Source organism: Halyomorpha halys, unplaced genomic scaffold, assembly GCF_000696795.3.
Source record: "Halyomorpha halys isolate HHAL.00 unplaced genomic scaffold, Hhal_1.1 Scaffold17.1, whole genome shotgun sequence".
NCBI classification, from domain to species: Eukaryota; Metazoa; Arthropoda; class Insecta; order Hemiptera; family Pentatomidae; genus Halyomorpha; species Halyomorpha halys.
In genome coordinates, this window is record NW_027112056.1 from 220,602 (window position 1) to 234,814 (window position 14,213).

The 14,213-nt window shown below is 28.4% G+C and overlaps 1 protein-coding gene across 17 annotated transcripts in view; it reads right to left on the reverse strand.

Moving 5' to 3' along the window:
• LOC106680323 (oxidation resistance protein 1) overlaps window positions 1–14,213 on the reverse strand; it is an 867,959-nt gene that overhangs the window by 173,224 nt on the left and 680,522 nt on the right. For 14 of the 17 annotated variants that reach the window (XM_067049998.1, XM_067049995.1, XM_067049994.1 and 11 more), the window contains 7 exons: window positions 13,166–13,350; window positions 12,735–12,881; window positions 10,983–11,100; window positions 7,222–7,417; window positions 5,200–5,522; window positions 4,199–4,335; window positions 2,451–2,633 (listed from right to left, as the gene is read on the reverse strand). In XM_067049998.1, coding sequence (XP_066906099.1) covers window positions 2,451–2,633; window positions 4,199–4,335; window positions 5,200–5,522; window positions 7,222–7,417; window positions 10,983–11,100; window positions 12,735–12,881; window positions 13,166–13,350 — 1,289 coding nt within the window. The remainder of the gene's footprint in view (window positions 1–2,450; window positions 2,634–4,198; window positions 4,336–5,199; window positions 5,523–7,221; window positions 7,418–10,982; window positions 11,101–12,734; window positions 12,882–13,165; window positions 13,351–14,213) is intronic. The other 3 variants (XM_067049999.1, XM_067050001.1, XM_067049996.1) reach the window with 2 other exon arrangements.

Below are 14,213 nucleotides of genomic sequence, written 5' to 3' on the forward strand. Positions count from 1 at the left end.
TTTTTATTTCCTTAATTATTATATTTTACATATATATTTATTTACCTATTATATACGTTTTATTTTCTACTTCTTTAATCACTTTATTTTCATTTTGTAAAATTATTTACTTTAATCATTCTGTTTATAGTTTTGTATTCATTAGTTATTCTTTGTCCTTAACCCTTATGAAAGCTAGAAATTCTGGCCTGAATAAGTTTTTTCAACTTATTTGTGTTATTTCCTGACCGCTCCCCCAACCATCTTCTCTTCATAAAATCTGAAGACTATAGGAAAAGAACTAATTAGCTAAATTTGTTGTCAAAATGAGTCGCCAATGGCTCCTTACAAAAGATTTTTTAATTTTCTTTAATAACAGTTTGTAATGTTTTAGTTAGCAGTTATAAGCTCATTTTTTAAAGAAAAATATTATAAGAATCTGTTAAAAAAACTAAATACAAACAGTTTAATGATTATGATGTAGAAGAAATTCACAGATAGAGGTTATCTGGTGCTTAGGGAATAATATTAAAAATACATAGAAATAAAAAGTACATAAGAATGACAATTAAAAATCAACAAATATAATAGCACCATTACCTGTCCATTACGGATGTGATAAAAGCAGAAAATGAATTTTATATTTTCATTACAAAACGACAATGAAGGACGTTATAACATTCACTTTTAAACTAATGACACAAATCCTAAGTTATAAATTAAAAAAAAGAAAAAAAAATACTAGACATTTAACACATTCTTCAAACCGTTATTCATCCACATTCTACAAAACAAACATTCTCTTAAGCTAACACAAAGGGGTCTAACAACAATAAAGGAAAATAAATATGACAATTCATTATACACACTTAAAAGAGCTATACCAAAACACATATATAACACAGAACAACAATCAAAATAGAGACGAAACATGTGAAAATATTAGGTCAACGGGATAGTTCTGTTTGTTACTTAAAATAAAACGAAGATAAAGCGAAATTCTTTTTTTGATATCAGAGATTGCAGGTAGGTTTGACCAACCATTTTAGGCTATGTTCAGAAGCTAGGATTCGTGTAAAAATATTCAAAATTGGCGTCACATCTTTGTGCCTAATCTATGGATATCTCTGCTTGCACGGGACAAAATCAAAACGTTTTCAGTATGGATGATAACTGGGATGAAAAATTTATTATTTAATGAACAGGTCATATTTTTAACCAAGAAAATCTTTCCCTTCCAATCCCTAAACCAAAGTTGAGCCTGAGTAGGAGAGTGCTTAGTTATGATCGGACATTCAAGGGTCAAAACATTAAGAGTTATTGAAGCCGAAAGGAAAAGCTAAATTCAGAGAGGTACTGTGTAACGATTGAATAAATTAAAAAACAGCACTCTAAGAAAAGAGACTGGTGATGTTCTTAGAGTAATGCATTTTTCAAAAAATGAGATACACTAATTGCCATTACACTGACTAAAAGTAATAAATAATTATGGCAATTATTTTATTCAATAAAGTTTATTAAAGGTATACACCATAATTTATAATTATCTTGTAAATAAATTGTAATTTTGAGTTGTATTAGTGTTTAATTTAGTTACATTTATTTATATTTATATTATTCAACTGGATTTAGATATATAAGAAGAAAAATATCTAATTATATTTATGTGTTATTGTAATAGAGACAGTTGCTAAAGGTTGATAATCGTCGCAAATATGTTGCCTAGCAACAGACTGACCATCTTCGTTTTTTGGTGGAGTTCCGTCTAATTAGTTGCCATGAGAGTGTCTGAGCAGCCCTGTCTGCATTTATAATTTAACAGTTTGGACATTTTTAGTGAGTTAGTGAGTTAACCGTCATAACAGTTCGGAACCAGACCTTTCAGTGTTTCGACTTTAATAAGAGTTCCGGCTAATTAGTGGCCTTTTGAGACATTTTGACTGTTTATGAGCCACTACAACAACCTTGGACCATTATAGCGGTGTATTTAGCTACTGAGCTGCGACCTACACATCTCAGCAGCACTCTTCCTCTGACCTATCAGAGTGGAGCAACCTAAAGTCGACTAGTATTTATTTGTTTTTTTTTTAAATTAGTTTATTTTTGTCTACATAATTTATTTATCTAGTTTTATTTTGTTTAAGGTTTTTTTTTTTTTTTACTTGTATTCATTGTTTTAGTCATCATTTGTTTATTTTAGTTTTAGTTTTCATATGTTTAAATTGACCTAATAAATGTTTATATCAGAACCAGCTAGTTGTTTGTTCATTTTAAAGCCTTCCAACAAAAGACATAGTCGATTTGAGGTGGCTTTAACAAAATGTATATAAAAAAAAAAAATTATTATTTTGTTTTATTCTAAAAACAGACAGAACTTTCCGGCAGACCTAACAATAATAATAATAAAATAAATAAAAAGAGGGAAGAGGGAAAGTAGACTGTAGACTGCTCTGTTAATAATGATGACTTACCCTACTGTACTGATGATGTTTGAGGGTGAGAAAGTAGGGCCGGACGACGGAGCCGAAGAAGGAGCTGAGGAAGGGGCGGAGGAAGGTTGAGAGTCGGGAGGGAAAGGAAATTTTCCACCGTCTTCGCTCGGTGTCTTTGTAAAGAGACCGGACCCAAAATCTGTTACCATGTTAATAGGAGAGCTATTTGTTTTTTATAAAGTGATAAAAAAATTATTAAAACAGATTACAATGGAATTAATAAGAACATTTAATTTATATCAAATAAAAAAAAATTGACAAAATTAATGAAATATAATTTTACAGTGGAAAATATAAGGTGATAGGTTTCAGAGGAGAGATGTAGCAGCACGCAATTGCAGCATTAGAAAGAAAAGAGAAAAAAGAAAAGCAGAGCATTACTTTTTTTCATATCTTCTTCTTTTTTTTTTTTTTAATATAAAAAGAAGCAGCGCATCAAATATTACTTAAATTTAACATTATGTATATCATAATTTGATTTAAAATTTTATAATCAAATTATCCAATCACAGCCATACCCTTGAAACTATTCAAGCAGAATTTCATGAATGACATTAAAAAGATCTAAGTGATGAATTGAGGTTGTAATGGTATAATCAAAATTATTACCTAGTTATCGATCAGCTAAAGAGAACCTTAATAAAAAAACAAATTAAAAATTCGTTTTTTTTTAATATTTTAGTATTTTTATACTAATTATATATTTTAATATTTTTTTTATTATCACTTCAGGGTTAAAGGAAGCTAATGGACAGAAGCTAGTTACAGTGTTACAGTGTTAACAGTTACAGTGTTACCTTAGTTTAATTTGCAGGACGGTTATTATAGTGTAATATCCCCATTTGCATCATTGCTCTAAATGCACAATCTCATTAAAAAAATCCGACATGATGGCTAAACGTAGCCGATAACTGCAAGCAGCAGGATGACTTTAATTGTAAGTTCAAACTAGTTTCATGTTTCTAATGATGGTAGATTTTAGTAATAACAATAATTTTGTGCGATTGTGTCTTGGTTGTCTGGAAACACCCTGAGATTGTATCAATATTTATTAATTTACACAAAATATAATTCTCATATGTATATAATTTCTTCAAAGCATTTTATTTATTTAATTTATTTTTTAAAATTTAAAATTTGTAATAATTTAAAAAAAAAAAAGAGCTTTTTAATTTGTATAATTTTCATTATTCACTTAGATTGATTTTAAACTAGGTAATAATTCCATGATCAAATCTAATCCATTACATGGGTATTCAAAATATTTATTCATTAAATTAAACTATTGCTAATCTGTTTAATTAAATAGCAATAGACACAAATTTATAATTCAAACTCTGAGGGCGCATTATCTAATTTAGTAAATCTGTCTTTAAAATATTATTTTAATGCCAATAGCAGCCCATATTTTTAATTCGACTAGCAGGATGTCTATAGAAAAATTATAATTTGCAAAGAATATAACACTAAGAATATCATTAAAAAAAAAAATTGAACTAAACAATAATCACTCCCCCCCCTCTCCACAACAAAACATACAATTAATTAAATATATAATAAAATATATTCATAATGTTTAGTATATAATTAGCTGTATGGCTAGAAAATTAAAATAAAAAATTCTCATCACATAGAGTAAGCACTATTAATAAGAAATGTGTAAATTATTTAAACAAATAAATTAAATAATGACAAAATAGTATAAAAAGGAAGAAAATAATACTAACCTTGAGAAAACTTTTGAAAAGACCGAAGAGGAATGAGAAGGATGGGAATCAGCTGAAGAAGGGAGTGAAACTTCTTTTTCATCGCTCCCAGTGATACCCTCGACCCAAGACAAAGGATATGATAGCCTCTTCAACATCTAATAATATAAAAAAAAAATTTAAATATAAATCCTGAATTTAGGATATTAATCATAATAGATTAGAGAATTAAAGAACCACATTTTTTTATATAGGGTGATTCCTGAATCCCTGGTTAAGTGTCCTAACTAAAAAATGAAAAAAAAAAAATCCCTATGAAGGAATGTCCGTTAGCACTTTGTTAAGGAGATATTAAAATTTTCATTATTATGAATTATTTAGGTTATAATAGATAAATAAATATTTGTTCCAAATACTTTATTAATGAATGAAATGTAAACATTAGCATCCATATTAAATGTTGTTCAAAATGATGCCGAACAGCAATAGATAGTTTTTAAGTTTCAATTATCCTCCTTCGTAAGGAACTAGTACATTGAAAGAACAAGTGCTGTTCACCCACAGTTGGCGTGGAATAAAGATGTAGAGCTTGTTTTAATGCTAATCTCTAAAACAAAGTATTAACAGGCATACTTTCATAAGGATTTTTTTTTCTTTTTGAGATTTCTAATTCATATTTTCAGTCAGGACACTTAATTTTGAAACACCCTGTATTTTAATGATTTATTCATCAGTAAGCCAATAATATGAAAAATAACTTGAACAGGCTATAAAAAAAAAAAGGTATTCTTCAAGTTATAGATGAAAATTCTTTTAAGAGGTTAAATTTCTCTAAAACTGTTTTTGAATTATCCTCTTAATCATTATTTTTCTGTTTAAAAGAGGTTTTCTGAAGTTATTAAGAACTTTAATAAATAGCTCGAAAGAACATATTTAAAATGAAAAGATAATATTACACTGAGTTATAATTTCAGTCAGCAAATCCATAAATAAAATTGAATTCGTATACAGTAAAAACATACCTTATTCTTTTTTGTTTCAGGAAGTTTATCATCCAATGCCTTCATCTTATCAGAGTCTTCCATTAAGAAGGATACGCCTTGCTTTTTCTTATCATCTTCCAGAGTACCGGGTGCTGACGATGTTGATACTAGAGGCTGAACCGGAATCGGAGGAACAAAATCTCCATCTCCTAGGAGGATGTCAGCATCCGAATAGACGGTTTTCCTGGTCATAGGTGGTGGAGGAGGTGGGGGATCCCTGATATCGATCCCTGAATCATGACAGGATAGCTTCACTAAGTTACCGCCGCTACCACGACGCCCATCATCCAATTCAACCAGGACTGAGAAAAAAGAAGGAATGAATAAATAAATTATTAAGAGTAATAATTATTAACTCAATTAAGTTGATGCCATAAATTTAGGTTTAAAACATCAACATTAATAGAAAATGGAAGTGAATAGAATAGAATGTAAAGATTTACCAATTAGTAAATTTCCTGGCCCTGTTGAACAGAAATGGATGGAATAATTTAAGACAACAGTATAAAACCATTAAATTACAAAAAAATAAAAACATTACACCTTGCAGATTGAAAAAAAAAAAATTATAACTGAGAGTGGTACAAAATATGAAAATTATAAGTTACAACCTATTGTTTTAACTTTTAATTAACACCAAAAGATTAACAAAATGATTTGATTACGTTTTAAAAAAAGAAAACAATGGTCCTATGAGAGACTGCAAAACTGATAAGTTAACCATAGGCATTCCATGACTTTCATTTATTTAACTAGTTATATAAGATAACTTTTTTTTTTTAATAATTCATTTATTTTTATTTACAACTGTATAAAAATATATACAAGTAAATTTGTTGTAGGTGACATAGTGACATGATACCAACATGAGGAGAATCTACCCGATGATAGAACTCCAAAAATATTTCTAGAGGAGAAGATCTCGAGGCAATCTTCTTTTCATATGCCTAGGAGGATTATTAGGTAATGAAGGAGAAGCCAGGTTAGAAAGGTTAGGTTAGAAATGAGTTGCCTTAGGTGGTTAGGAAGTTCATCATGAAAGGATTGGTATCTGGTTCTAGTTTAAAATACAATGGCTGATTTTATGGGGTTAATTAAAGGGTCAAATAAGACTAATTGAAATTTTGTTTTATATTTTATTTTTATTTCATAGCTTTTCTGCAGCAGCATTATTATTTCTTTTTTTTCATTTCTAATTGTAATAAATAATAATAATAAATACAATACTTTCGGAAATATGTGTGGGAAACTTCACTTTTTTAACTTATTATAAGATTTTTTTTACATTTATAGTTTACATTTGTATTCTGTTGTATTAGTATGAATTTATGTACATTTATGTAATGTGAATATTATAGTATACAGCCCTCTTAAGTTGAAAAACAAAATTATAAGTATATTTTGTCTTTACAATTTTTTTATTTGGACCGGAATAATAATTACAATAAGCAAATGAGCCACAATATAGAGGTGTGGCATGGGTTAGCATGAGGGAGGCAGCATACAGTGGTGCATCTTCCTCACGTTAAAGTAAACTAGGAGGACCCTCATCCAACTCTTCAGCCTCCCCTGAGTTACTTCAGCTATGTTATTTGTCGCCATCCGTCGCCCCAAATCGGCAAAATATGAGACATTGAGGTCCTGATGGATGACTTGACTTGAGACAAAGTAAGGAGCATTAAGGATTTTGGACTGTAAGGATTGGATTCAGGAGGAATGTGATGGTTTAGTGGAGACCCATAGCTCAACTCCGTATGTCCAGATAGGCCTTATAATAGTCATGTAGATCAGTCTTTTGTAATGGATTGGAAGTTTAGACCGTTTTTCGAGTAAATGTTGTAATAGTCGGAATCGACAAGCAGTTTCCTGTCTTTTCAGTCTTGTGTGAAGATACCAAGTCAGTCGTTTTAGGATACCAAATTGACAGTTTTAAAAATTTAGGATTTCAGAATACAGTTTAAGTTCTTGAAAAAAAAAAAAAAATAATAAAATACAAATTACCTTGATCTTGCAATAAATTATCCTTTTCTTCCTCTTTTTCAGCATCAACCGACTGCTTAGGAACTGCCCAATGGTGATCTAGATACGACTTTCTCCTCTCTTCGATGGCACGAACCATTGCTTCAGCATCAACAAGATTGTTATCATCATCTTCTTCTGGGGTTTTTTCTTCTAATGTTGTATCCTGAGTATCGCTCTGTAAATTTTATAGATATGTTGAAATAAAAAAAAATTTATATTTATATAATTGAAGGGAAAAGTGGTGTTCTCAGTTAAAAGCATTTTTTTTCCTATAGAATATGTTTTTAAAATCCTTTGATACCTATTTATTATTTATATATAATATATATTATATTTATTATTTGATTACCAACCTAACCCAGCAAAGTTTCAAAGCAGTATCATAATTTTTAAATTTGATATCTTTGAATGAGAAAACTTTACACGCCCTTTTTCCATAGAAAGGTTCAGGTCAATGTATCAGAATAATCTGGACCGCTACAACCCATGAAGGGTCAGGGGTTCAGTACTTTGTAAAGAAGTACTGTTACTAGACCAACGGTTGTGCAAGGAGGAGATTTTTTTTTTTAGATCTCGCTCAACCGCCAAATTTTTTCAAATTAAAAGTACCCAATTTATGAGGCTGGGTGGCAAGAACCCACAGGATTGACTCACAGCTACAGTAACAGAATAAATAATTTAGAGTTAGTAAATATCTAACTAAATATTATATTAAAATGAATATAAATAAAGATACTGTTATCAAGGTTACTCCTTTAGATTTTAATCCTAATAATAACTTAAATTCACTCAGCAATTTAAGGCAATTTATTTGCCTCTTTATCATCTATTATTGTTACATATATTTTCTTCCTCTCAATTTTCATTTTCTTTTCATATTTTAATTTTAAATTAATAATAACTAATATGTTCATACTTCTTTCCATTATATAACTTTATTTTATTTTATTTTTTTATTTCATTTTCTTAATTATGTTATTTTACCCACTTTTTCAATTACCTATGTATACATTTTATTTCATTTATATTACATTTTATTTTATTTCCCGCTTCTCTCATCACTTCATTTTATTAATTCTATTTTGTAAAATTATTCTGTTTATACTTTCTTTTTATTCTTTTAAATTTTTCTATACTTACTGTGGTTGTTATCTTGTTCTGTTTTTAGCCCTGAAGAAGGCTAGAAACTCTAGCCGAAACATTGGCACATTAAAATAAGTTAATCGAACTTATTTGTGTTTTTCATTGACCGCACCCCCAACCATCTTCTCATTCATCATCCACGGTCAACTATCTCTCATAATTAATAACTTAAATTCATTATGTAATTTTGTTATTGTTAAATTAATTATTATTTTATTTCGGTTTGGTAATGTTCAAAATGAATATGGGATTATTAATATTCCAATTAATGATCTTAATCAATTTATTGAATAATTTATAGATTTTTCTGGATCAAATGTTGAGAATAAATTTGTTATCATCTTCAATTTATTTGTATAATTTTTTTATCTCTATTAATTTTAAATGGGATGGGTTTATTAACAGAAAAATAGATAAAAATGTTAAATATAAAATATCTTATAATAAAATAGATAAATAAAATTTCTCATCATAAAGGAGATATTTGAGGTATTAAAGATTATTTATGAAAATATTTTTAATTTGACAAACTAATGTTTCAATTTAAACTAAATCTTTTAAATTCATTAAGAGTAGGTTTTAAATTACTATGTTTTGGTTTAAGAGACCAATGCTTAAATATTTTCAGCCACTTAATGAAATTGAATTAATTCATTTAAGGAAATTTTCTGTTGTTGTTCTTTCAATAACAATTGGTATAAATCTATGATTTGCTCCATTAATTTCTGAGCATTGACCATATATAATTCCTGGATGATTGATATTTATAGTGCCTTGATTTAATCGTCCAGGGACAGCATCGATTTTAATTCCTAAGGCTGGGAAACGAATGTAATACGTCAGCTGCTGTTACGACTACTCGTGCTTGTGTATTTATCTCTGACACCCCGTCTCCGAAAAGAGAGAAAGAGTAGTAAAGAGTTCTAAGTAATAACAGAATCTTCCAAGTGATTTATTCAGATCAAAACAGCATAATTTGTTTAGTCTGTTCTACAGAGGTGAGAAAAATCCAGGACAAGATGCTTATTAGGCAGATTTACAAGATATATTTGTACTAATATTTGATAAAATCAACCACTGATCGGAAAAGCTAGTCTATCATCTAACAATTTCATCAGCACAATAATGTAGTATCAACACCACATTTATGTATATGTACCAAATTTCAATTTAAAAGAATAATCAACAATGCGGTAAAATTTAATCAAAAGATTTGATTGACGGCATATAATAAAAACATATTTCCTACTGCATGAAATAGTGTTTGTTGGACCTGTCTTTTTTAAAAACCTTTAGACCAATTGTAAATTTATTTTGTAGGTTATACGGAAAAAGCAAGCTTGACCTATGGTACCTGTTTTATAATATAAACCTACAGTCAACCTAAAATCAAGTCTATTTCATACCATGTGATGCAAAGAAACAAATATCTGTATGACAATAAATAAGAGGTGATTTTATACATTGTTATATGATTTCAATAAATTTTTTGAGATTGAATTGAATTGAATATATTTTATTATATATTTTCTTTGTTGTTTTACAACGTTTCGGGACTACTGTCCCATATTCATGTACCTCAATAAACCTAATTTTTGTCAAACTTTTAATTTCACTAAGGAAATCATGTCATCTACTAAAAAAACATGGCTGAAATTAAAAAAAAAAAAAAACTGAAAAATCTATTTTCAGCCGTTTTTTTTAGTAGATAGCATGATTTCCTAAGTGAAATTAAAAGTTAAACAAAAATGAGGTTTATTAAGCTACATAAATATAGGACAGTAGTCCTGAAACATTGAAAAACCAAAAAAAAAAAAAATATATAATAGAATATACTCAATTTTTGGAAGTTTTTAATCTCAAAAAATTTATTGGAATTGACTTACAAGACTTCCTAAAAAGAAAAAACAGGATGGAAGATTATTGATTGACCGTGTGTGAAGATGAAAGGAATATGGTCCGGGTGCGGTCAAGAAAAACTCAAATAGTGGAAATATACTAATTTAATGAGCCAACGTTTCGCCCCACGTTGCAGGGCTTCTTCAGGGCTAAAAAAGATACAAACACATAGTTACAAAAGGAAAACAAAAACCTAAGTGTAAAATAACAGGGGTATAAAATGTAAAAAAGTAAGATATAATAAGAAAAAAAAAAAAAAAAATTTTTTTCTTATTATATCTTACTTTTTTACATTTTATACCCCTGTTATTTTACACTTAGGTTTTTGTTTTCCTTTTGTAACTATGTGTTTGTATCTTTTTTAGCCCTGAAGAAGCCCTGCAACGTGGGGCGAAACGTTGGCTCATTAAATTAGTATATTTCTACTATTTGAGTTTTTCTTGACCGCACCCGGACCATATTCCTTTCAAAAAACAGGATGTTTGTTATATTAATTAAAATATAATATAATTTCTAAGAGCGCAGTTTGAGAGCAGACAACCTTTTTCCAGCTAGCACCTCAGCTAGCAGTTAAATAAATGGAAAAAAAAAGTTTATTCCATTTAAATTACATAAATAATTCACTTATAGGAATATTAATAAAATATAAACAAATATATTAAAAGAATTTAATATACAATAAATAAAAAAATACTTACTAATTTATCAATATTACTATTTGTGGGAGTGACTAGATCCCTTTCAAATGCTTTTGGGAAAGCATCGCCTTCTCTTTGCGAACCACACATCCAAAGATCATCTTCCTCTGTTGATGACCTAAAAAAATAAATCAATATTTATTTCAATGAAATACGTAGTATATTTAATTATTAAATACAAACAAGTTTTTATTAACAGTTTAATTAAAAAAACAAAACTATGAATAACGTAGAGATAATTTAAAATTTGTCCAAGTTCTCCACCCCTTCCACCAAGCCTGCATAGCATGATTTCTATTCCAGAAGTACGCAGCAGTGATGAAAATATTAAAAAATAGGGTCAGTGAAAGGTCTATTAAATACAATGTTGTGTATTGAATTGAATTGAAAATATATATTCCGTATTATATTTAATTTTTGAATTTGAGTTGAATCAAAAAAGGGTTTTCATTTACATAATTACACATCCCTTATTATATTATACAAATATACAATACTGGCATAGTTGAATATTTCCTACTATGGAGATTTTGAATTTGAATTGAATAGAAAAAGTGTGTTTATTTATAAATTGCATATTATATTATACAAATACACAATACTGACATGGTTGAAAACCGTCAACCAAGGAGATTTTCTATGCCTTATTGATCTCTAATCTTGCTTTTTTTTCATTTAGTTATTATAACTGAACTCTTATTAAATTAAAAAAATTATATATTATTTCACATACAAAAATAACTTATTCCATCATTTATCATTTAAAATATCAATTACTATGTTTTTCTGTCAATATGCATTCACCGAAATATTTAATTTTTTTCTAGACAAATTTAAAACAGGCCACCGCTAACTAAACGATGCTTGTTTTCATGCTCCTATTAAACATAGTACATGTATTTACATATTTTAAATTAGAAATTTCACCTCTAAATAATGTTTGACTCAGTTCAATAGAGTCTTAATCAATTTTTTACCAAGTATTTCAAAGTTTTGTATACAACAAATGATACTCACTGCACTTAACAGTCATCAGAAATTTTTTTTAAAAATTTTCTTTGGCTTTACTAATTACAGTAAAAATTTGACTTTCCCATCTTTTCACATATTCGAAATCACTTTCGAACATACATCCTAAATGATCAGTTAATTTTATCTATTCCTTAAACCAACTGTTATTTGTATATGGCAATTTAAAAATTTTAATTTGGAGAAATTGAATTTTTAAAAATAGTTATAATGTAATTTACATACAACTACAAGATATAAAAGAAAAGTAGGTTGCAATTTGATTCTAGAGAGAGAGAAATATTTTATTTATCTATGCTGCCTAAATAGATCAGGTTGCTATCTTACACAGCATACTTATCAATCCGTAATCGGACATATATAAATTAAACATACATGGATCAGAAAAAAAGAGATGCAATAATAAGATATAATAAACAATTTTTTTCCCCCTACAGCTTCCTTTTACAATCAATTTCAATCTGTACAACAAATATAAATGTTTCAATTCATTTATATTTTTCTTTCTCATTTCTGCTCCTCCAATTTCACCATTTCACAATTTTTTAATTCACCCGATCAACAAATTCGCTCTCCGGAATTCAGCCTCCTAGTATATAACAAATGCCTATTATATAGATCTTGATCTTAACCTATTTTGTGTAGTATCACTTGTGGATGGAATGCATATGAAATACAATGGAAAAAAGAAAACAAAATAAATTTAAAACATTATGAAATTACCTAAGGTCAGGGAGTGTATCTTTAGCGGAAGGATCTCTGCTATCAATAGAATCGGCCTGATTGGTAGAGAGGAGGCAACTAGCGTCTCCTTCACCTTCTGATTCCTCGCTCTTCGTGTGATAAACTTCAGGTTTAGGAATATTACATCTGTGATAAACAAGTCATAGATCAAATATATGAAATAAGTATACCTATAATTGTATTTTTCCTATAGTAACATCCAAAATATTATAGAGAATAAAAAAACTTATCCTTCTTAAAAAGGTAAATAACTAGTTTTTATGATAATCTATTAATTATATCCGTTAACCAATACAATAATTACAAATTACAACATATCATAAAAAGCATCTTTAATCTTAAATATTATTTTATAGAAACAAATTTTAAAAAGGAGAAAATTCTAGAAGAAAATTTATAATAAACATTACCGATTTTCAGCGTTTCCAACTCTCATATGAGCTATATCATGATAAATTGCAGCATTGACGACGTAGTCCATTGGTGCAATGACTCCATAAGCTTCAGGACCTCTTTCAATGACCAGAGGATCAGAGACATTAGGATCAAACATAAGGGCATTTGGTGTGACAAGGAGGACACCGCTAACAACTCCCTGAAAATAAGTAAACATATTTTACAATTATTTGAATCAATTTTCAAAACATTAATAATAATTTTTTCTAAAAACAAATTTGATCCTTTTTTTCTCAACTTTATTCTTTTCAAAACCTTTCAACGTTTCGACCCTCAGGTCATTCTCAAGGATACCTTTATTTTGATATCATTTTCTTTTTTAAAATCTTAAAAATGCCGGCTAATTGCCTTTGTCCCATATAACTTTTTCTATATAATTCCTTCTTAAATTTAAAAACTTTTACAATCCACTTCTCTTCTTTCTTTCATTAGTTATATGTTATATGGGACAAAGGCAATTAGCCGGCATTTTTAAGATTTTAAAAAAGAAAATGACATCAAAATAAAGGTATCCTTGAGAATGACCTGAGGGTCGAAACGTTGGAAGGTTTTGAAAAGAATAAAGTTGAGAAAAAAAAAGGATCAAATTTGTTTTTAAATAAACTAAACCACTCTCAAACAAGAATATATTAATAAAAATTAATCTAATTAATAATAAGTGTGGTTAATCACCAGAATTATAATATATGTAATATATTTTAATGATAAATCGACAGGAAGTATAGTCTCAGACACTTACATTAAAGATTAGTGTCTTGGTTTTAATTACATAACTAAATTATAAAATTCAATGGTTCTGAAAAATTTCTTTTAAAACCTTAAAAATTTTGGGCATAAATCTTTCTTACTTTGCAAAAATGAACTGGACAAGTTCACCTAAAAGATAATATAATTGGAAAAGATACTATTCGATAGTACTTCTCATCCTTTACAATTACAATTTCAATTTTCACAAAAACTAAACTAAATTAATATATAGGGAGATGGTCAGGGTTGCGGTCA